Raw genomic sequence first — 23,825 nt, 5'->3', positions numbered from 1 at the left:
GCGCCCCGTCCCTCCCCGCTGAAATTCTGGCCGGGGGGGAGGCGCCCCATCCCTCCCCGCTGAAATTCTGGCCGGGGGGGAGCGCCCTGCCTCTCCGGCCGCAAAAGTTCTTCTGCCAGGAAGAAGTAAAAAAAAACAAAAACGTGATAGGCTACGTAAAGATTTACGTAGCCTATCACGGCTAGATTTTCAAAAAACACCATGATAGGCTACGTAAATCTTTACGTAGCCTACCACGGCTGACTTTGAAAAAAAAAAAATGCGTACGCAAATGGCGGTGCCCATGGGCGCTGCCATTTGCGTTCCTTATTTTGGCACGGGTAGTCTACGTAAAGATTTACGTAGACTACGGCGAAAATAAGGGCAACGGGTAGTCTACGTAAATCTTTACGTAGACTACCCGTGCCAAAATAAGGAACACAGATGGCGGCGCCCATGGGCGCCATTTGCGTACGCGCTTTTTTTTTCCTTCCCCCCCGAAGTCAGCTGTGATTTACGTAGCCTATCACGGTGTTTTTGAAAATCTAGCCGTGATAGGCTACGTAAATCTTTGCGTAGCCTATCACGTTTTTTTTTTTTACTTGGAAATGGCGGTGGCAGCAGCCGGTCGGAAGACTGGCCGCCGCCACCAAACCGCCGCCGGGACCTGCCGCCGCAAGGAACATTCGCACAAGGTAAGTCCCATCCCGGTTGGGGGGGGTGGACCGTTTCTCCACCAATTTCGGGGGGCCGAGTGCATTGGCATTCAGCCTTCCGGAGATTCGTGGAGAAATCCTCCGACATCCCTACAGTGGCCAAATGTTGTTGGACTGCAATTCCCAACATCCCCCACCATTGGCTGCGCTGGCCAGGTCTGACGGGAGTTGCAGTCCAATACCTGGATGCCCACCCCAGGCGCAGACCACACAGAGCTAGGCGGACCTTCTTCTTCCACTCTGCTCCTTCCTGGAATGTCCCCAGGGCCCTGCTTCAGAACACGGGTTAGCCTGGCTTCCTCCTCACAGGGAGGGCACAGGGATGAGAGGCCTCATCCTGCCAGATGGGCAATGTGCATCTGGCTCCAGGTTTTACTCAGACATGCCACCAACTCTGCTCCTGAGGGCCAGGAGATGCTCTCCGCGGGAAATGCAGCATTGGAGAGCCTTTTCTTTCATCCGTAGCCTTTCATTTCCCAGTAGGATTTAGGGCAGCCTTTTCCCATCGAGTGCTCTCCATGTGTTATGGCTTACAACTCCTACCTGCCCCAAACAGCATGGCCAATACTGGGAGATGTAGTCTGGAGGGTATCAGATTGGGCGGGGGGCAGAGTTAGGGGTGTGTGTATGTATCTGTAATCCTAAGAAGGCACTCATCGCCTTCTCCTCCAGGAATTTGTCCAATCCCCTTTTAAAGCCATCCAAATTGGGGGCCATCACTACCTCTTGTGGATGCGAATTCCATACTTTGACTCTGCGCTGTGTGAAGAAGCCCCTCCTTTGATCTGCTCTGAATCGCCCACCAATCAGCTTCATGAGTTGACCCCTCTGGGTTCTAGCATTATGAAAGGGGGAGAAAAAATGTCTCCCTTTCCACATTCTCCACACCAGGCATAATTTTCTACACCACTATCATGTCTTCCTTCACTGGCCTTTTCTCTAAGCTACAGACCTTTCCTCGTGGAAGTTTTATTTTCAATTCCTTTCCTAAATACGCCAAACATGGAATTTGCCTTTTTCACAGCAGCCGCCCACGGGGTTGACATTTTGATCGAGCTGTCCACCACAACTCCAAGATCTCTTTCTTGGTCAGCCACCCACAATTTAACAAAACACCAGCAAGAACTCATTGTTAGAATGAAAAGTCACTTTTAATGTTTCCTTTGGCTTGCTTCCCCAATTACAGCAACACACCGGTACCAAAATAGCCTTCGAAAACAAACTAGTGTGCCCTTTAACTTACTGCCCCAAACTGATGAATATTGCTTCACCTACCCCTGAATAGTCAAGGCACAGTTGATTAATTTACTAATTTTACCTATTAAAATCAGGAACAGGCAGGCAGACCAGTCCAAGGCTGTCTTCTCCACGGGCAATAGTGTAGCAGAATCCCTTCATGGCTCAGATGAATGAGCAAGCCCAAACCAAAATATTCTATTGGGATTAGGTCCTTACCCACAACCCACTTGGGCCTACTGCTGCCCCAGCTGGTTCCCCGGTCATCCCCTACCTTAGTCAGAGCTGTGATGGCACAGAGACTGGATAGGTCCCTGATATTTATTTATTTTATTTTAAACATTTATATCCCGCCCTATATCATTAGGATCTCAGGGAGGCATACAGATAAAATCAATTTAGACAGTATAAAACAATAAATAATTTAAACAGCTAAAACATATTAAACCATTAAGCAAATACCAATTTAAAATCTAAAATAGTAAAACAGTTAAAATAGCGTGCTACTTTAGGGAATGCATTTAGACCTCAAAGGCTTTGATAAAAAGCCATTTTTTAACTTTATTCTTTCTCTTTTTCCCCTAGAATATTGTAATATTTGAAACTGAGGATGTTAGAATATGTTGTTATATTTTTATTTTGGTTTTGTTATTTTTGTTTGTTTTGTTTTGTTAAAGCTCACAATAAAAAAATGATTAAAAAGAACCTTGGTGCCAAAATGAAACCAGCATCTGCGCCAATCAGGCCTCCAAGGGGAGGACATTCCACAACCAGGGTGCCACAGCAGAAAACGTTCTCACATATCCCTCACATCACAGACTCAACATCAGCTGTGGGTTCGAATCTCACCACACTCGATCAAGTATCTCCTTGGAACAGCTCAGTAATGTTTGTTTGTAGCAGGGGTGGGGAGCCTCATGCCCAGAGGCCAAATGGGGACCTGAAGGCCCAAATGTGGAGCTCCAAGGTTCCACCGCCAGCCCCACAACCTTTTCCCCCAAACACCTCTCGTTTGGTGGCTTCCTGGCTTTGGTGCAGTTTTTTCTCCATTCTGAAGGTGGAAATGCCCCTCCTAAGGCTTAAGTACTGGCAGGAAGAGGTTTCAGCTAACCTGGGCTGATCTTTTGCCCATGCCCCCTCTGCCCCTGGCCCCACTCACCCCTGGAATGTGGCCCCTGAGAGCTTCTCTGGAATGGAATTCGGCCCTTGAGCTGAAAAAGGTTCCGTGCCCCTGGTTTGTGGCAACACATGGCGCTTCTGTCAATCTGCGGGGACTATGATGGGTTATATGATACAAATACTGAATACATAATATGATGCACAAAATAGCAGGACCGTGAAGGAGGATGTTGTGAATACTCCACCGTCTGAACCGTTGCGCTAAATTCGCAAGAGTTCGGAGAAATACCCCCAAGACCCCTACGCATACGATGCGCAGCAACTGCCCGGTTGTTTGGGGGCAAATGAGAGTACGTACACAACGGAAAACACGACGGTCAGAAACAGACCAAAAGAGTCTGGTAAATTCTGTGACAACATTTGAATTCTTTGTAAACTCACTCTAGGTTCAGCCACTCTTCTGGTCCGATACCAACCATCTATGCCAGGGCTGGAGAACCTGGGGCTGCCAGTTCTTGTGGGGACTACAATGCCCAGCATCTGTGACCACTGGTCATATGGGCTGAGGCTGATGGGAGTTGAGTCCAAAAATAATAGGGGGGCATAGATTCCCCGGCCCTGATCTATGTATGCAGTGCAAAGATGGTTGCACACAAATGCATTTCAGCAGCTCACTACTGCATGTCAGGACCTGTGGCGAGGGTGCAGCAGGAAAGGAGGCTGTGGGAGGAGAGAGGGGGCACAGTGCGAAGGACAGGAACCCTCTCCCCTCCCTGGAACCTGGAACCTGGCTCCGTGCAGTTTTCCCCAACCTGAAATCGCATTACACAGTTCCCCCGCTCCCTCCCAAGTTCTCAGGTCAGGTCTCTAGAGAGTGGCTGCAACACCAGCCCTCAGATGGGATGGAGGCAAAGTCTGTCTGCCCTCAGGATCGTTCCCTGAACCTCATGCCCTTTACACACACACACACACACACACACACACACACACACACACCAAGTGACCTCAATGGGGAGGGACACTTGGAATACCAAAAACACCAGCATATTGTAGTTTAAAGCTTTTACTGCCAGGAGGAACTCAACCTTGGGAGGGGTCTTTCAGCCTTTTAGAATGGGATGGGGAAATTGCAAAAGACAGGACACCACGAAACATGGCTGGGGAAAAGGGACAGGGACAGAGGCGTGGCCACCTGGGGAACCTCGGAGGGCCAGATTTGGAACGCCAGGCAGGCCAGATCTGGCCCCCGTGCCTGAGGTTCAACACCCCTGCTCGACAGGAACTGACATGAGCCCTAAACTAGCAAGGGGAACAAGCTGCAAGCTGGAGAGCGCCCTTAAAACACAACAGCCCACATAAGTTCCATCTTACCTTTTTGCTTGCTCAATTTATATTTTAGCGGCAGATGGTTCCCCTCTGCATTCTATACAAATCTGCCCCAGCCCATGACCCTGAGCTCTGTGCGCACAGGCTACCAATTTGGATCACGTGTGCCAGGCAAACAGCAGCTGTCTTGTAACCAACGTGCCTTTAATTTGACAGAGGATGGGAGGGTTTTAAGTTTGGCTCATCTTTTCTCTGGAACAGCCCTCAAAAAACACCTCCCAGTTTCCGAGGACACTCCCAGATCACGTCCTGCCATTTGCACCATCCCCAGCCGCAGCGATTCTCAAGTCTCAGTTACTGCAGGAGAGGTCAAGAATTCCCAGGTCAGCTTTCATTCCCAGGTTTCGTCAGCCTTTTCTTCCTCTTGACCTTGGAGGCAGAAAAGTCCAAGCCGCTCGAGTACTCGGACTGCAAAATTTCAGCCAGACGGCGCTTGCCTGGAGATTTCTTGAGAAGGTCACGCCTGGGCAAAAAGACAGAGATGAGAGAAAGGGATTTCGGGGTTGCAGTATTCCAAGGAGATGTTGGGTTTTTATTTTTTTAAGGGCGCGATCCTAAGCTTGCATACTTTGAAGTAAGCCGCACCAGCACTTTATTGATGCACTGCATTTTTTACGCCACCCAATAGCCAAAGTTCTCTGGGCAGGGTCCAAGTTAAAACATAAAACAGAAGGTGACAATAAAGCAGGTCAGACAAAAACCAAGATAAAAGCTGCCGCGGGAGCAGATCATCAATCCAAAAGCAAAAAACAACAGCAGCAGATCTTGCGCGTACATTTAAAAATAGCCGCAATGGGGGTTGATCGCATCTCTCCTGGAAGGCGTCCCACTAACTTGGGAGGGGGGTTGCCACTGAGAAAGCCCTCTCTCTCTCGAGTCCTCACCCACCTCATCTCATTTAATGGGGGGGGGAGAGGGAGAAAGAGAGAGAGATCATGAGCAGACAGCCCCAGTTGGCTGGTAACGTTTATGGCACCTGTGGGCAAATTGTGCCCCACTGACCCTCCTCAGGGGTCTTCAGGGCACCCAGGACTCAACCCCCCTCTGAATCCCACCTCCCCATTGCCAGTGGTGTCTCTGCAGGCCCACCACTCAGCAGCTGGGCAAGCTGCAAGAATCACAGTTTTAACAGGCAGGACAGCACCAGAAGATAATCCGTCTCCCAAAGCCCGCATTTCAGTGGGTTGGGGCGGGGAGGAAATGTAACTCCACTGGGGAAGACGGCACACATGGAGGAGAGGTGAACCTCGGGATGGAAAGACCAAAGTCAAAAAAGAAACAGCTGCACCAGCTGAATCCCCAACGCGTCTCAACACTTGGTCTTGATCAAGGGAAAAACTCTTGGAGATTCTTTTGGAGGATTCCCTCCCCCTTGCTTTCTTTATCAAGGGAAGAAGCAAGGGAGAGGGAATCCTCCAAAAGAATCTCCAAGCGTTTTTCCCTTGATCCAGACCAAGTGTTGAGACGCGTTGGGAATTCAGCTGGTGCAGCTGTTTCTTTTTTGACTTTGGTTCCCCGCCTTACAGCTGTTTTTCCTGGCCCCTTTTGGCACTGCTGGATGGAAAGACCAGCAGTTTAGGAGCACACCCAACGTCTCTGAAATGCAGTTTAAAGCTCATTTTGCCTCACTCTCATTTTCAATCTTTTTTTCGGCTCATGCGAACAGGAGAAGAGTGCATTTTGAACAGGAAAAATGCCAATTTCTGTGCATATTTCTTCAAAAGTGCACCTTTCCCTCACTGAACACAGCATAAAAATGTGCATTTTTGGAAAAATGCGCATTTTTCAAACATGGTTGCAATTTCTGCATATTGACAAACATTTCTCGGGAAAAATTCCACTGTTCACATTTGGGGTTGCGGACATGACATTTTTGGATGATTGGAGAACACAGATGAAATTCTCACACAGGTGAGATTAGGTGCACCCCTCTCTGCATACCAGTCCTCTCTGTGACTGCATGCATGTGAGTTGAGTGTGAATTGGGGGACACTGTCCCCGATCGCTCCCACCAGCAGCTGGCTCCGGTCGCACCCACAAGCACACAGCCCCCAGCTCACCAGCCACCTCTGCCTATACCTTGGGGACAAAAAGGTTGCCCATCCGAGCTGTACAACTTCAAGACCGGACTATGGTCTTGCACCCTATGGATCCCTGAACACAGGCCCTCCCTTTTACAGAGGGAGGACACATTCCAACCTGTACCACCTTGGATGATCGTATTAGGAAAAAAAGGGGGGACGTCCTTCCTTGATCCTTGTCTTGAAATCCCACCTTCTGAGAAATGGAATATTAGGGCCAACAAGTTTGTCTTTTTAAGACTACTAATAAAAATAAGAGAGAAGGCAAAACAGTGCAGCATCTTTGAAAAACATGCCTCAATGCAGATATTCTTGAGGGGTACTTGCGTACGGACAAGAGCGTGATCGGCAGGGCGAGAAAAACAGCAGTTTACATACAAAGGAAAAAGAAAACGAAGTACACCTCTCTGATCACAAGCTGCAGAAACATTTTATACCTTAGCTCAACCCTCATGCTGTTTTTGTTAAAAAAAAAAAAAAAAGAGCCCTCCATTTTGCTGTTGACAAATATATAGGACATGATAAGCTACACTTCTTCCTTGCCCTTCACCCCTTCCAGGGACCATTACAAAAGCTGGCTGGGTTCTGATCAGATCTGGACTTTTAAAATGGATTTTTCTATGTCTCTAAACTGCACAACAAATATTTATATCCACACATACAGAAAAATGGAAGACTCAGCATTTTTTTCTAGGTCAACCGTTCTCCTACGCCCCACCTGCGCCCAGGGACCCCTCAATCCTGCATGCTAATTCAGAGCTGGTGCAACAGTTCCCTGGGGCTGGGGGGGAAACATTAAGGGCGCAATCCGATGCGTGTTTAGACAGAAGAAATGCCTACAACTCCCAGCATGCCCCAGCCAGCCATGCCGCCAACGCACACAAAACTCACCCCCACCCCCGGCCCACCGGCTCGCTTTGAGCCAGGGGACGTCAGAGTCGTGATGCTCGGCCCTCGAACCTGTGGCGCGCCTTTGGAGACGAGGCGGCCATGTATCAGAGGGACGTTCTCGACACGGATCACGCCGTCGATCCATCTGATGGGGGCTGCTGACGGCATGCCCCATCCGGTGGCTGGCAGCGCCGAGCGCCAAGTCTCAGCTACCTCCGGCTGAATGCAACCTGAACACCTGCTTTCCCTGCCCATCGAGCCGGCTGAGCCATCTGTGGCCGGTCTATGGCATGTGTGTGTGCGGGGGGCTGTTTTACGGGGAGGGTGGCGGAGAGAAGGGGCAGAGCATCTATCAATGGAACGATGCTCCAAGAGACAACCCGACAGATGTCCTACCCCACCACCACAGCGTGTGGCTGATGCCAACACTCTCTCCCAAAGGGGGGAAGGAGAAGCCTCGCCTCATCCGAAGGGCGCGTTGCATCCAGGCGGAGCGTCAGCAAGCTCCAGCGGAGGCAAACCGGGCAGCCTCCGGGCAGACGGCCTGCGGACCCGAAGCTGGTCCCCGTGACCAGTGGAGGCTGGCAGCTCCGATTTTGGCGGAGCTGGGAATCCATTCTGGGTTTCAGCCAGAACCAGCCTGAACTCCACAGGTGCCATCCAAGGTATGGAACCCGTTTGGAGGACAAGGGCCAGCACTCTGGATAGGGAACTCGGGATCGCTCCTTCAGAGTTCTGGCTGGTTCTGACTGAAACCCAGATGGATTCACAGCCCCACCAAAAGTGGAGCCCCAGCCTCCACTGCTGTGACCCCTTTGTGCTGGCGTTGAACTCCCAGCATGCTCAGCGGATTTATTTATTTACAGGATTTTTATCCCGCCCCTCAGCCAAAAAGGCTCGCGGAGTGGTGCACAAATCAATAAAGGAAGACTGGCGCTGCCCACAGCCTTGCAATCTAAAAGTCACAACAGACAAGGAAAGAGGAACACGGAGGGAAGAGGAAAACAAATAAGACTTTCAGCAGGGCTGGTAGAATGCCCCTGCTTCCCCCCCTCATCTCCCTCAGCACAGCCTGCTGGAATGGTCAAGCTGAACCCTGAGCGAGCACACCGAAGACAGCCGATCCTGCTTTGCTACAGGACAGCCCTGACAGGGCAGACTTTGTGCCTTGGAATCTCAGCTTCCAAACGACTAGACCGGCCTTCCCCAACCTGGTCCCCCCCAGGTGTGTTGGGCTGAAACTCCCCCGATTTCCAGCCAGCATGGCCACCAACCTGCCTGCCCATCACAGAAGGGGTGGGAGGTCAGACAGGCTCTGGCTGCCGGCCTGTGTTCCTAAGGGGCGCATTGGTTGGGCTGCTCAGATCCTAGAGATGGGAAGGGCAGGCAGAACAGCTTAGGAGAAGACGAACAGCTAAGAGTTGTAGAAAGGAGGAGGCAGGGGCTGAGGAAAAAGCAGACTGGGGGAAGCTGGGGGTGGGCAGCAGTCCGAGGAGAGAAGACCTGGAACAGAGCTAAGGAGAACAAGCAGTGGCGTAGGGGAGGCAGGGCTGGCAGGGAGGCAGGGCTGGCGCTTTTTTATTAGCAGGACCAGCTGCCCTGCTCAGACTTCCCTCTTCTCTCCGAGCTTCGCTGCAATCTTCACAGTAGCTGGGGGAAATGAACTTGGTCAGCTTCAGTACACAGTTGCAAGCTATCCCTGTTGTGATGCGAAGTATTATGGGGTGACGTGGTGTGGAATGGGCTTTATAGCAGCTTTATAAAAGGCCTGCTCCTGGTAAGACGGCTAGAACTGTTTGATGACATGGATCAACACTGCTGCTGGCACTTTGGGGCATCTCCTTGGGGGGGGGGCGTAGCTACTGAGGACTGTCAGGATGAGTGCCTGCTCTTCGAAAGTCACCACTACAACACCGAAGGAAGGAAGGAAGGAAGGAAGGAAGGAAGGAAGGAAGGAAGGAAGGAAACAGACAGAGCAGGCAGAGAGGAGAGGAAAGCCAGGAGCTGCAGAGACAGAGAGAAGTGGAAATTCACATATTGATTTGTGACCACCAGTCAAGCTTCTAATACTGCCCCCCCCGCCCCACGCCCCGGCTCGGGGAAGGCTGCTCTAGTATCACATTAAGACACACTTTCCTGATCTGACGCTTGGCCCGACTCTGCTCTATTTTTCAGAAAGATAAATATTTTGAGCAGCAAAGCACCTGCCTGCCTCCACCAGAGCAAAAATATCTCCATGGGCCTGCCTCCAGCTTTCCCTGCCGCTAATTAAGCAATATTAAGGAAGCTGTAAATGCCACAAGGAAATTGGCAGCCAAATGGCTCCTACTGACGGGGAGATCGCTTTGCGGGGGCGGGGAGGTTACAGCTGCAGCTTGGCCTAGGAGGGCTTTGCCGGTGAGAGGTACCGTCGAAGGATCTTCGCTTCCTCCCCTTCTCTCTCTCAGCCGGCCAATGCGAAAAATCCAAACGCATCACCATGCGCGCACGCTCGCTTGCGTGATCACTTCCTGCTCCTCCGTCGCTAACAACCTCGGGGCAAGGGCCTGATGTTAAGGGCCAACTTCTCACCCGTCACTTGGAAGATAAGACCAGAGCTGGCTTCGTGCAGCACACCCCCCCATCAACGTTCTGCATGACGGCAATCCGAGTTCTCTGGATTTGGTGGCCTGTTCTAGTTTAAATAAGCCCATATACTTGGCTGCCTTTGCAAGCCTAAGGACCACAGACTTGCTTTAACAGACTTTAACAAAAACAGAAGTGCCAAACTACACTGGATGCAGGCACTGGATCTCCTGGCATCCATTTGAAAGCTAAAAAAAGCAGCCAGGGTAGAGTTGGGAGCTTGGATCTGGGCTGTTTTCTTGATCAAGGTCCCCCCATCCCACTTAAGCTGCTATCAGTCCTGATGGGAGAAAAACACTAGGCACCTGAATGTGTCCCCCACTGGGGGACAAAGTTAGCACCCTGGAAGAGGGGGGATTATTATTTATTATGGATGATGACGGTGACATGATTGTTGCTGCTGTCATAACAGTACAACAGCAAGCTTATCCTGCTCTTCATCCAAGGAGCTCAGGACAGGGTACACGCTCCCCCAGTTTTTCATCCTCAGAACAGCTCTGTATAGTAGGTTAGGCTGAGATAGGGGTAACCCAGAGAACAGTACGGGTGAGCAGACGTTTGGACCTGGGTCTCCCCGCTCCTAGTCCAATCTGCTGCGCCGGCCCTCTTTAGATCAGCCCTGGGGGAGGGGGGAGGCGGGATCCTCCTGCCGCGATCCATTCTGGGGGGCTCATGAGTCTCCGTCCAATTTTGCTCCTGCCAATCAGGGGTTTGGGAGAAATGCTGTTCTAACAGCACCATCAGGTTTTCTGCTCTAGTGTTGGGAGGGGAGGGAGAAGGAATGAGCCCCCACCCCACCCACAAAAGTGTGTGTGTGTGGGGGGGGGAAGTGGCCTTAACAGAGTAACAACATTGCGGGAACAGAGGGAAGCATTGTCACCGTCTGCTGTAATCCGGAGAGACGGTGTCAGTCATCACCCCGCTCCCGCTGGGCCAACGAGACATCAAAGCTTGCCCCATACCATCTTACATGCTCTTTATCAGCTAATCAGGCTATTCTTCACTAAATAACGCCCCGTTAAATCCCCCCGCCCGCTGGGGGCATTCCCGGCCTGCTGCCCATCTGCTGGAGAGGCTCAGCAGAAGCAGCCGGCAAGAAAAGCGCAGCCTTTCCCCAGTGGATTTCCAATGCAGGGACAATGCGGTCCGCCTGGCTTGCCATCCACCGGCTTCTCCATGTACACCCGCCAAACACACTTCTTCCTTTCTTTCATTTTGCTTCTCGTATGGTCTGAGCTGAAGATGTCAGCGGCCCCGCAAATCGTGATGCGGATTAAAGGGGTTTTAATTGCACGCCTGACGCTTGCGCGGATTGGACTTTGGCGACAACAGAGCAGGCATAAAGAAAGCCCAAGGAAAGAAAGAAACAGGGGGTTGGGGGGAGAGAAACTCAAAACGCAGAAGTGAAAAAAAAAGTAACAACCACCCGCCCAGATGTTTGCAGAGAAATAAAGGGAATGAAGGGGTGGTGGGGTGAGGAGGCAGCCAGACGGAAGGAAAGAAAATGGCAAAGAGCAGAAAGTTACCAACAGAGGAAGAAAGTAAATCTTAATAGTTTTCTGTTGTGACTTTCTGCAAATTAAAATCAAGGTGACTTGCAGAGAAGGAAATATGTCAAAATTAAGAAGCATGATCTAAAAAACAACAATTACGCATGCAGTTTTTGAAATCTGTAATTGGAAAACTTTAAAAGAAGCAGCCCAGAAGGGGCCTCCTGTCGCAACAGAAAGGACGAAAGGCTAAAACACTGGAGCATTTGTGGCTTAGAAAAAGGGAGACAACAGGCCGGCTGGGATGGAGAGGGGAACATGGCAGAAGGAAATAACATGATGAAAGGTGTGGAAACAGGGGGGATTTCTTTCTCCCACTACTGTCAGAATACTAGAGTCTGGGGACACACAATGATTGGCAATAGGCTATTGACGAAGAAAAGTCAGCTTACATCATCCTTCCCCAGCCTGGTGCCCTCCATACATGCTAAGGTGCAATTCCAATCATTCCAGGCCAGCATTTTTGCAGGCTACTAACTTTTGTGGACTTATTTACAAGGCTGTAGTAGATCAGCGCTGGGGGACATTTTTCAACCTGGGGGCTGAGTTCCGTTTTGGGAAGGGTCTCAGGAGCCTATTCTAAGCAACAACTTTCATGCCTGCAAAGCACAACTCAGTTTTATCTCAGATCACTGATCGGAGATAACAGCGGTAGAAGCTTGCAGGCCATGTGGGTGACCCCTGGGAGGTGCACCTGGGGATTCCCCATCCTTGGACTAGATGGAGCTTTGCTCTGATCCAGCAAAGCAGTTCTTAAGTATTTCTGGAAGACTTAACCGCACAATTCTATACACATCTACTCAGAAGTAAGTCCCACTGAGTTCAATGGGGCAGTTAAGTGAGTACATTTACTTGTATGGGCCGGGAGGGGGTATTTTTGAGCAGACATGTATACGATTGTACTATACAAGGCTACCTGTAACTTCCCATAATGTTCCATGAATCTGATGAAGTGGGCTATAGTTAGGAATGTGCAAGAAATGAGTGTCAGTCATTTCTGAAGAGGATTTACTAGTTCTCACCTTCTGGACCGAACATGGACTTGGACGCGATCTGCAGTCGAAGTCCATACATTTCCGAGCTTGCAATGTGATTCGCAGACCAAAAATAAAATGTGTTCGACAGCATGTGTCCCTTTGAAAAATGCTCATGAACAAATGCATACTTTTGAAAAATGCACAAAAATGCGCTTTAATCAATGGGAGAAGAATGCGTACATGTCAAAGATGCACACAATTGATGTGTATATTTGGAAAAAGAAGCAGGAAAATATGCACATATTTTTTCATGTGAAAAGAAAAAAAAACCCAAACTGAGCAATCTGATACCAACTCATAACAGAACAAGCTTCAAGATGGAATTTGGAGATCTTTGGCAAGCTCAAGTTTTGCTGATTCGAACATCCCAAGCTATGGTACGTCAAAGCTTATGCCAATATAAATGTTTTAGTCTTTTAGGGTACCATAAAACTTGTTATTTATGCTTAGGACTGTGCCCCAGAAGTGTTAACACATAGGGGGACTGCAGTTTGGTGAGCATGCATCATTTTGCTGCAGTTGGGAGGAGGAACCTAGAGCACGCTTGTATAGGGAGAAGATCTCCCCCAAGTTAACCGAAATTCAGACTGACCTCAGGCTTAATAGGTTGAAGCAGGGATAGTCAATCTTTTGGGGCACTCGGGCACTTTTGGCAATTTGAGAAACTGTCTTGGGCACCACCACAAAATGGCTGCCATGGGAGGCGTGGCCAGACACAATGGACAAGTAACCTGCCAAAAAGACTGAGTGCAAGGCAGAGGTGGAATCTGAGCCCCAACACGCTAAACGACTGGAGCATGCAGGCATGATGTTCCCTATCTCTGGGTTAAATCACCTCCTCAGATTGGGTCAAGGAGAGAATTGGAAGCAGGGCCACTGTACCTTTTCTGCTTCTTCCCCCGACTTGGGATGGTAGAGGCACTGAGATTCCCTGGAGCGTCCCGGAGCCCAAAGCTCTTGGCCACGTGGCCCAAATGAAGACACCTGACGTGAAAGATGTGCTTGAGGCTGGCTGGGTAGGTGGCGTATGACCGGATGAAGGACTGCAGCGCTGGAAAACAAGGGGGGGGAGTTACATCCTTGGGAAATTGCCTCTGCAAATGAATTTTTGTCACCTCCCAGGTTTCAAGACACCCTTGAAATTTCAAGAAATCACAGATTCTTGTATATCTGCAAATTCTTTTGTTCCTCACATGGAAATAGAGATTGGAGAGAAATTCGTTCAGCTCACATTTTGATGCGCATTTCCCTAACGTTGCACTTTTGAACCACTATGCCAACCAAAACTCCATCCTCCTTCAAAATTCACACTTTTCTGAATTTTGTACCCTTTCGAATTTTGCGATGGTGTTCTCCAATCCCCAAAATCCATACAAAAACACATACATTAGGGGAAGCGATGTTTAAATATGCATTATAGCAGGAAAACAGCTTGCAAAAAAATGTGTACGTTAGGCAAAAAAGTGTTCCAAAATGCACACTTCAGGAGAAACGTACTCAAAAATGCTTATGATGTTTCATGCAAAAGTTTTTTTTTTTAAATCCTCAGCGTTTGGGATGAACAGAATGTAAAACTGGAGAAATTCTCAAATGTTCCAGATGAACCAAACTTAAAATTAGAAAAAGGAGAAATGGAGGAAACCGAAATGGACAGGTTCCTCCAGATTCTGGAAGGGCTTCCAGAGGGGCCAGTTTCTCAACCTCTTTCAAGAATTCTTGCGCACCTAGAGGTTCAAGGAAATAGTGATGCTGCACAGGAAACCTTTTTCCCTCCTTTCTCTCTCCACCTCACCCTTGTCTCAGGCTGCCCACTTTGGCTCACCCCACTCCCCAGACTGCGTCAAAACGTAACCCACCCACTCCGCCTCCCCAGACTTTTTTGCCCTTCCTCACGGAGCCGCTAGACCTGCACGTTTGCCCATAGCTTAAGCCTAATCTCTCAGCAGTGGCAGGAGATTTGGGTTTTACGAACAGTAATAAAAATGTCATTTTAGTGAGATCAGTTCCTGGAAGGACCCTGGGAATCCATCAAAGCTCTGTTTGCCAAGCAAAGCGAACGCCATTTCCCAATCAATGAGGGAGTAACAAAGGACAGCACTTCGCAAGCCCTCTTCTCATTTCATATCATCAATTTTTTAGAGACCCGAGTCTGGAGGGAGAAAAGGAGAGGAAAAATTACAAGGGGGCCCCAACCTCTCTAAAGGTAACATTTGATATTTTAAGTTGCTCAGTCACGTAGTCAGTCTGGCTTCATCATGCAGGTGGTTCTCAGCCATGCAGTTCAAAGCACATGTCTGCTCCAGACATCTCACCTTCCTCTACCCACCTGAAAAAGCAAGTTCCTCGTCCATACTGACCACTGAAGAAAGAACTTGCAAACGGGGGCAGATTTTGCTAAGGGCCTGTTCCAACTAAGGGATACAAGTTATATCCCGCTCTTCTATCAAAACTACCTAAAGACCCATGCAACATAATAATGCAACCATATTAATATAGTTACTATGTATATTAATATAATGTATATTAATATATTGCAACAAGCAACATTGAAAAGCAGTCACAAAGGCAGCCAACACTTAAAATCGAGCAAAATGGGGCAGCCAGGGCCGAAGAGGGCATACATTGAAGCTCGCAACAATAAAACCAGGCGATATGTGCTAAAAGCCCGTCAAAATAAGAAGGTGTGTTCAATTTCTGCAGAAAGACCCACAACAAAGGAGCGCGACCTGAAGATGTATTTGAATTCAAGGCGGCCAACAACAAAGCTGAAATCATCATTTAAAAAAACCTTATCTAAAAACATCAAAACGTATTTGATATTTTATACGGAAATAAAGCCCTGAATGGTTTGGGGCCATGCTATCTGAAGGACCGCTGATACCTGGATGAGCCTGCCCAAACGTTAAGGTCAGCGTCGGAGGCCCATCTCTCTCTGGCCCAGCAAGAATCATGACTCTGGCAGGTGCTAAGATCACGGTTTTCTCAGTGGTTGGACTGCTGAGAAATGGTTGGACTTTGTCCCAAAGTCCAGGGGGCCCCTAAACAGCCCCCCAGAGAGTGGCAGTTGATAAGGGCATCAGAAGTAAATGCTACTTTATTCCTGCACTCACAATGGTGCGACGATTTCAGTGGGTTTATAATGCAAAACTGCACACGCTCAGAGAATCAGAGTTGGCAAACCAGTTGTTGTAACATATCAAGTCTATAAAGAGCCAATGTGGTTTAGCGGTGAGAGTGTTGGTCTGGGACTCGGGAGATCTGGGTTCTAGTCCCCGCTCAGCCATGAAGCTCACTGGATGATTTCGGGCCAGTCGCTGACTCCCAGCCTAACCTACCTCACAGGGTTGCTGTGAGGATAAAATGGAGAGGAGGAGGAGGAGAACCATGCACGTTGCCTTGGGTTTCTTGCAAGAGGAATAAAAGCAGGATATAAATGTAATAATAATAATAATAATAATAATAGTAGTAATATTAATATTAATAATAAAGCAGCATGGAATGGAGGTTGGAGAGGGGAGAAGACAAACATTCATTGTGTGCTTCACACCTGAAGGAATACACATGGTCACCTAAAGGGCGGCCCCGATTAGACCATTAAGTCCAGAGTTTAAAATGACCTAGCTTCAACGCTGTCCAGTGATGCTTCATCAGCGGCCCCAAGGCATTGTGGGGGAATTAAAATGGCACATGTCAGCCACGCCCACCTGGGCTCTAGCATCAGGCGTAGGAACCCTGGTGGCCACCCAGCACTGGCAGGAGCACCAGGCCCGGCATTTGGTGTCAGTGGCAGGCCCCCCGAGGGCTCAGGCCACTGGCAACTGCCTGAAGGGGCCGAACCCCGGCGCCGCACCGGCACGCGGCCCAGTTCTCACGTAATGCCTACTCATTGATGTTTTCCTGCAAACTGAGCAGATGGGCAGCTAGAACAGGGGTGCGCAGAAGGTAGATCTGGGCTGACCGGTAGATCTCTGGGGGCTTTGCAGTAGGTCAGGAAGGATTTCCAACTCCCAGTTCTTTGACCATCGCAGCAACAAGGCGACCACCTCCCCCCACACCTGCTAGCCGCCCAAATGTTCACTGCTGAAATGATGAAAGTTTGGGGTACCCAGGAGTAGATCTTTGTGTGGAAGAGACTGTGAGCTCCGTTCAGTTCTGGTACTCAAAACAAATTCCTGGGCTCAGGATTCTTTAATTCGGGGAGAGCAATCCTATGGCCCCTAGACAGCGTCTGGGGAGCCATAGGATAGCTGGGATTCCTGGATCTGAGGTTGGGGACAGGTGCGAGCTCCCCACCTTCTCAGCCTCGCAGCCGGCCCAGAGAGGACTGTGCCGGCCACCTCCTGGCGGCCACCCTGTATTGAGAGGAGCACCAGGCCCGGCATTTGGTGTCAGCGGCAGGCCCCCCCAGAGGGCCCAGGCCACCTCTGGAGAATGGAAAGGGGTGCTCCCGTGGGCGGGGGGAGCGGGGATACGAGCCATCCTCAGCCCTCCAAAGCCTCCTTCCTGTCCCCACTGCAAAGCCCTAGCTGGTCAGGCAAAAACGCCTGTGCAGAGCAGGAGAGGCACAGAGGCGACGCTCAGCTCCGCATCCCCCCGCTCCACACAGGCATCCAGACAGGATGGCTCCCTGCGCGTGTTTCTTTTGCGCCTGGCTCTAGTTGGTGGATCTCAAGGTTCTGGCGGAAAAACGAAGATGTCACAGGCCTGACGTCCGCCTACGCCGGTCCTAGAGGACATCCTACAAGCCCCCAAAGTGTTGCATGTTGCAGGGGAAGACGGGTGATGGATGGGAAATGGTTTCTGCACCACCACTACCCTGGAAGCTTGCCTGCCGTTACTGCTCTTCTCACAGAGAAACCCATGATCCACTCCTAAAGAAGTCCAGCGGCTCTCCCTAGACAGAGCACACAGTTGGAGAACCACCATTTTAAAACTAAAAAGCCCCGAACGCTTCGCCCTTTCAAACCTCTCTTCCATTTAAAAAACAAAGATCCAAGCACGAGGGGGTGGCGAGCAGCGATAAATAAAAAGCGGTCACTCCTTTTCGAAGGCGGCTCGTGATTCAGCCTTGGTTATCAGCGTTGACTGGGTCAAAGGAAAAAATGGAAGAGAAGCATGTGGAGGGGAGGGGAGGAAAGAGGCAGAGGACGGTGTGTCTGGCGTGGTTTCTGTTTGATTTTTTGCCATAAATGCAAGGGCCAGCTGCCGCGTTAATTATTCACCATCCATGGCTTTGGCTAAGGGGGAAACGAAGGGAAGGTTATGGATGCCAGCCGGTGCTGGAAACTGTGCATATGCAGAGAGCAGAATATGAACAACACAGGCAGACACAGGCTGCCCCATACGAACACAAAACGGGGAAAACAGAGGGGGGTCGGGGGGCAGGCAGCATGTAGATACCCATCTGAAACACAGGCCGTTATTTCCCCACTGCAGCCCTCCGACATTGCCAACGCATTCCAATGCTGGCACGGGAAAAGGACATCGCATCTGTCTTTATGAAAGCCTCAACTGCATAAACTGTGGACACCCATATGGGTTCGGTCATGTACGAGCCTCTTTCCTGCGATCTCGAGTGCCAATGGCGATCGCGGGGAACGGAGCTCCGGATGCTGCCAGGCCATTACAACCAGCCCTGCTCTTTGGCTCATCCTGCAGTCACAGGATTTCGCGCAGGGAAGTAAACTTTAAGGAGTTTCCCTGCCTGTAAAACAGGGACCATGCTCAGAACTGGTTACGTGCCATGATTTCACAGCAGCGTAGAAAAAGTGAGCCATGGTACTGGATTTAAAATTCAGAAGTATATATTTTTAGTTTTTTAAACCCAGCAAGTTTCTAGACCTCTGGTCTCCCGCCTCTGCCAGGCCCTTTGTCCCTCCTGATTTTTATTTTATTTCTTAAGATATTCTTAATTACTTAAAAACAAACAAACTGGGAGGCTGGCATGCTGCAAAGCAAAGTGGTGCTCTCTGGCGCCATCTTTATCTGGGTTCCAAAGAGGGGTTTTAGGTTTTGGAGCTCTTCCCCCTCCTCTGCCTTGGACTTCGGTTCTTGGTCAAATTCCTTTTCTTTTAGCCTCACCAGTTTGTCTTCTGGGAAAGGAACAGTTTGCGGCCAGACATGCTCACCGTGGCAGCCATTTTAGGAACAGGCGAGCTTCCCCCTGTGGCAGACCTTTTGTGAAAGTACCCACGACCATCTCTCAAAATCCCACACGAGCCCCAACGACCCAAAAAGGTTGTGGACCCCTGTTCTAGACCTTATGACTGCCAAAATTCGTTTGAACGTGTGTGGTCAATGCTGGCATCTCAGAAGCCAGAGGGTGGCTGAATAAGAATTTCGGGTGGGGGGGGGGAGGCATTTGTGTCTGTACGCAACCCCCGCCCCCAGGATTAGAAAACCCAAAATAAAAATATGCAAAATCAGATCATGTATTCTGCCATATGTGCAAAATCAGTAGTTTGCCAAGTTTCTCAGTTGGCAGCATTTATACAGATGTTAAGGGAGGTGTCTGGCGGACACTTCCCTTAGCTGTGGTTAAAGTAGAGAGAGGAATTCATTCTTGTGTAGCAAAGGGATAGAAAGGGACCTCGCACGTCACTGAGGGCACGTGCCGCCAGCTTAACCCTGGTCGAGGGTGAGCCAGCAAAGCTTGCAAGGCCATCAGCTGATGCAAAACTTCTTGATGACACTTCCCTTGCCTCACCTTCAGAGGGGAAACCATTGAGCTTTGAGCCGTGGTGTTGCGGAGCAGGGCTGGCAGGGATGCAGCACTGGCACTCTTTCATTGGCAGGGGTGCTGAGGTCCTCTGCCTCCCCCCCAGACTCCACCACTGTCGGCTCCTGCCAGCTGACCGCAGCTGGCGGTGATGAATCGCAGGCTGATAACAGGATTGCGAACCTGCCCCAGGCTGAGAAGCGAAAAAGCGGCTCGTAGCAAGGAATGTTTTACCCGGGCAGAGTCCAAAGCGTTGCGGCAAAGAGAAGTCCGTTGTCCAGTCCGAGGTCCAAAACACACGAGGGAACATGAGAATGGCGGTGCACAAGGTCTGAGCTAAGATCTGGCGCATGACACAACGCTGGTTTTTCAGCGGTCTCGCCCCAGCCTGCCAACCCCTTTTAACAGCCACAACTTGAGGCAGCTGCATCCCATCAGCCCTCCTGCCTCTGACACCCTCTCTGTCTCAGACGGACAGGGGCTCGCCTGCGCTGCTCCCGGACATGCAGCTACCTTCGCTCTGCGGAGGTCAGTGGCCTTTCACCCTCCGAATCCTCTGGGGAGACTGCAGCTGTGCCTGGAACCTCCGCAGGGGCTCGGGGGCTCGGGCGTCTTCTGTGCTGGTGCTGGTCCCTTCCCCTGGGTCTGGAGCCGACCGTCCCCCTTCATCCTCAGAGTCCGAGGGGGGCATGACACCCGTTCCCTCTGAGTTGAGCTGCAACCCTCACAAGAGCTGGGGGGAAATGAATTTTCCCAGCAACAATATATCACTCCTTCTGCTGGCATGGTCATGAATGGGCCATTAAGAAGACCCATTTACTCCTGCTCCTGGTGGAGATGAAAACCGCTTAGGGGTGTCAGACGAATCCTTCCGGGAGATGAAGTTTGCCGAGCTTTCGGCAGCTTGGCCCCCTGGAATCTGGCTTGCTAACCCGCAAGCTGGCCCGAGTCGATCTGAATGAGTCAAGCCGGTTCACAGATTTCTCCACCACCATCACCACTAAAATCGGCATTCACACAAATTACAGCCGCAAATTTAAGCGATTTCTGGCTGTAATTTGCTTTAATTGTGAAAATTGCAGCCATACTATGCCCGATTTGCACAAATTGCAGGTTCAATTTACACAAAACTAAGCACATTACAGATGCAATTTGTGCAAATTACAACTGCAATTTGAGGAAATTACGCAAACTGTGGCTGCAATTTGCATAAATGCTGATTTTAGAGTGGGAAAAAATCAGTGAAATTTCCCAGATTTCAGGAAAAAGCCTGTGACACGGCGTGCAATTGCAAGCCGAGATGGGGGCTCCGGGGAAATCTGATGAGCCCAAAAAGGGCCAGATTTCCCCGTGATGGTCATTCCAAAAACTGCTGGAACTGGTTTGCTGATCTGGATCAACACAACTGCCTACATTTTTGGCATCTCCTTAGGGGCGTGGCTACTGGGACTGTTATGATGAACACCTGCACTGCAAAATTCACCACTTCACCACTGTTCTTAAGATTACAGAAAAAGATGTTCCCAACCTTTTTTGGCCCACTGGACCATTTCTGCACCAGAGTGGACATAATTCTCGAATTCCGTCTGCAAGACGGTGGCTCTCCGCCGTACTTCCTGAGGGTCTGCGCCATGGAACTTCTACAGTGGAGAGAAGGAAAACAAATGCTTAGAATGGAGGCAGGAAGACTGAAGCAGTTTCAGAAGAGATTTTGAAAACTAGAGGTGCTGAACCTCTTTCCGCCCACCACTGGAATGCAGCCCCCAAGAGCTTCTCCGAAATGGAATTTCGGTTCTCTCAAATCTGACAGACCCAGACAATCGAGAGCCAAAAAAGATCAAAACTAGCATCTTGGATTTAGCCTGTCAAAGCATTGACAGTGAAGCCGGTGAAGTTCCTGGAAGAAAAGGCTATCAGTGGCTACCAGTCTTGATGGCTATGTGCAACCTCCAGTACCAGAGGCAGGGAGCCTATGTGCACCAGTTGCTGGGGAACATGGGCGGGAGGGTGCTCTTGCGCTCGTGCCCTGCTTGTGGGTTCCCGGTTGACAGCTGCTTGGCCATTGTGTGAACAGAATGCTGGACTAGATGGGACCTTGGTCTGATCCAGCAGGGCTCTTATGTTCTTATGACGTTCTCAAAGAATCAGCATATTACGTGAGGAGCATCAGGCAAAGGCTGTGCAGCTGCATTCATAAACAGCTGAAGTTTTCAAACAGTCCTCAAGGACCACACAGGCTGCATTACAGTAGTCAAGACAGGAAGTTGCTAGAACGTGCAGCACGGTGGCTCTTCTCATTTGGCAGAATTCAGAAACACATGTGCAGCTGCCTTCCGCTAACTCTGCCCAACGGTTCTTCCAACCCAGCGTACTTTCCTCTGACTGGGAAGTGTCCTCCAAGGGCTCAGGCAGAGAAATGTTTCCAGCCCTGCAGTCTGAACACCTTTAAGTGGAGATGCCAGGCACTGAACTGGGGCTATTGTCCTACACGTGCTCCACCCACCTTGTCCTACACGTGCTCCACCCACCCACGTGCTCCACCCACCTTGTCCTACACGTGCTCCACCCACCCACGTGCTCCACCCACCTTGTCCTACACGTGCTCCACCCACCCACGTGCTCCACCCACCTTGTCCTACACGTGCTCCACCCACCCACGTGCTCCACCCACCTTGTCCTACACGTGCTCCACCCACCCACGTGCTCCACCCACCTCGTCCTACACGTGCTCCACCCACCTTGTCCTACACGTGCTCCACCCACCGTGCTCCTTTTCAAACTGCAGCACTAAAATGGCTGTTTGCTGTTGCCCATGGCAGTAGTTCGCCTCGGCTGTTCACGTACGTGGGAAGCTGCCTTGTGCAGAGTCAGACCATTGGCCCATTTAGCGCCGTATGGTCTACACCAGGGCTGCTGAATGCCATTTAGCCTGAGGGCAGAATTCGATTTCGGAGGAGCTCTTGGGGGCTGCATGCCCATGGTGGGTGGGCCCGGGAGCAAAAGGGGTGAAGCCAAAAATACAAAAAACACCCAGCATGTTGTAGCTTGAAGGCACAGCCCTACTGATTGCGCCCTTGCCGCTCGGATGCCTCCGAACTCAGAGGCTTCTGAGATTCCTGTGCCCTGCTGGGCTGAAGCCGGCAGGGCAGAAGGAGTGGCGGAGGTCCTCCAGTCTTCGCTTTTTTTCACTAGATGGGCTTTTCAGCCAGTCTAGTAAGGGTGCTTTGGAGGGGGAGGGAAGGGGGCTGGATGAGACTCGGGGTATCTCGCATCCTGGCCCCTCCAGTCTCCTTCCCTCCTCAGCCACTGGAACGCTCCCTTTTCTCCTCCTCCAAGGTCGCTTTTCCGACCTTGGAGGGCAGCAGCACAGTTCTTTCTGTGCCAGCTGTGAGGGGGCGGGAGAAGGGGGCCGGATCTCTGACCTCGGAAGGGTTTTTCCAAGCAATCCTATGGTCACTGGAACGCTTGCCCAGGGACTACAGGATTGCTCTGTAAAGCTCTTCCTGCCAGAAACTAAGCCTTGGGAGAGGCATTTCAACCTTTTAGAAAGGGGGTTGGGGGGAAACCATGCAGAAGCCGGGAAACTACCAAATGACTGACCGTCAGGGAAAATGGATATGGCCATCTGGAGAACCCTGGAAGATTAGACTGGGACCACAGGCAGACTGGATTTGGCCCGCAGGCCTGAGGTTCAACACCCTGGTCTACACTGACTGGAGGGAGCTCTCTATCAAAAGATGGTGAATTTTTATTCTTCCAATGCTTTGCTGTAACCATTTGTGCTGGCCGGGGAATGCTGGGAGTTGTAGGACTTATTCCTGTCTAAACATACGTAGGATTGTGCCCTAAACAAAAGCGCTTGGCTAAACATTCCCTGCTCTCTGTGATGCTGTTAGGTCATTTTGGACCCTGGCTGCAATGATTTTACAGATGTGTGTACTCTTTAAGAAGGCGATGTGTACTACTCCCTCACTTAAGACTGTGGTACTTCTTTCTGCGCCCTTTAGCTTTTAATCTCCCCCTTTCTCTCCTTTTGGCAACTGAAGTTGCATGCAAAAAGGAGAGAGTGGGAGAGAGTTAATAGGGAATAAGCTAACAACAGCATAAATGGTTACAGCAAAGCACTGGAAGAATAAAAATCCACCGTCTTTGATAGATTGGCATCATAAGCCATGACAGGTGATGCTTATGTAAAATTACGGCGTCATCACAGGTGTGATTAAGGGAGCTGAGGGCCATATAGCTACATTTGGAAAACTGGTAGATTTTGTTCTTTTTGGCAGAGGAGATATACCTTGGATGGCATGGGTATCAAATACTGTTGATGCTGTGACTTCAGAAGAGAACACACACACACGAGAACACAAGAAGAGCCCTGCTGGATCAGATCAAGGTCCATCTAGTCCAGCATTCTGTTCACACAGTGGCCAACCAGCTGCCCACGGGAAACCCACAAGCAGGACATGAGCACAACAGCACCCTCCCGC

General features: G+C 50.3%; 1 protein-coding gene across 4 annotated transcripts in view; it reads right to left on the bottom strand.

Annotated features, from left to right (window-relative positions):
- Positions 1-1,828: 1,828 nt before the first annotated feature.
- DDX31 (DEAD-box helicase 31) overlaps positions 1,829-23,825 on the bottom strand; it is a 78,676-nt gene continuing 56,679 nt past the window's right edge. For 2 of the 4 annotated variants that reach the window (XM_084821045.1, XM_084821041.1), the window contains exons 18-20: positions 20,867-20,978; positions 13,503-13,671; positions 1,829-4,899 (exon numbers count right to left, since the gene is read on the bottom strand). In XM_084821045.1, the coding sequence (XP_084677171.1) occupies positions 4,761-4,899; positions 13,503-13,671; positions 20,867-20,978 (420 nt within the window). In that variant the 3' untranslated portion in view covers positions 1,829-4,760. Of the gene's footprint in view, positions 4,900-13,502; positions 13,672-14,670; positions 14,770-19,923; positions 20,072-20,866; positions 20,979-23,825 lie in introns of those variants that run through there. The other 2 variants (XM_084821043.1, XM_084821042.1) reach the window with 2 other exon arrangements.

Source organism: Heloderma suspectum, chromosome 14, assembly GCF_057233095.1.
Source record: "Heloderma suspectum isolate Gila_16-S chromosome 14, 16-S_ref, whole genome shotgun sequence".
In the NCBI taxonomy this organism is placed as follows: Eukaryota; Metazoa; Chordata; class Lepidosauria; order Squamata; family Helodermatidae; genus Heloderma; species Heloderma suspectum.
The sequence above is the reverse complement of the archived record's forward strand: the minus strand, read 5'-3'. Positions and strand labels throughout refer to the sequence as shown.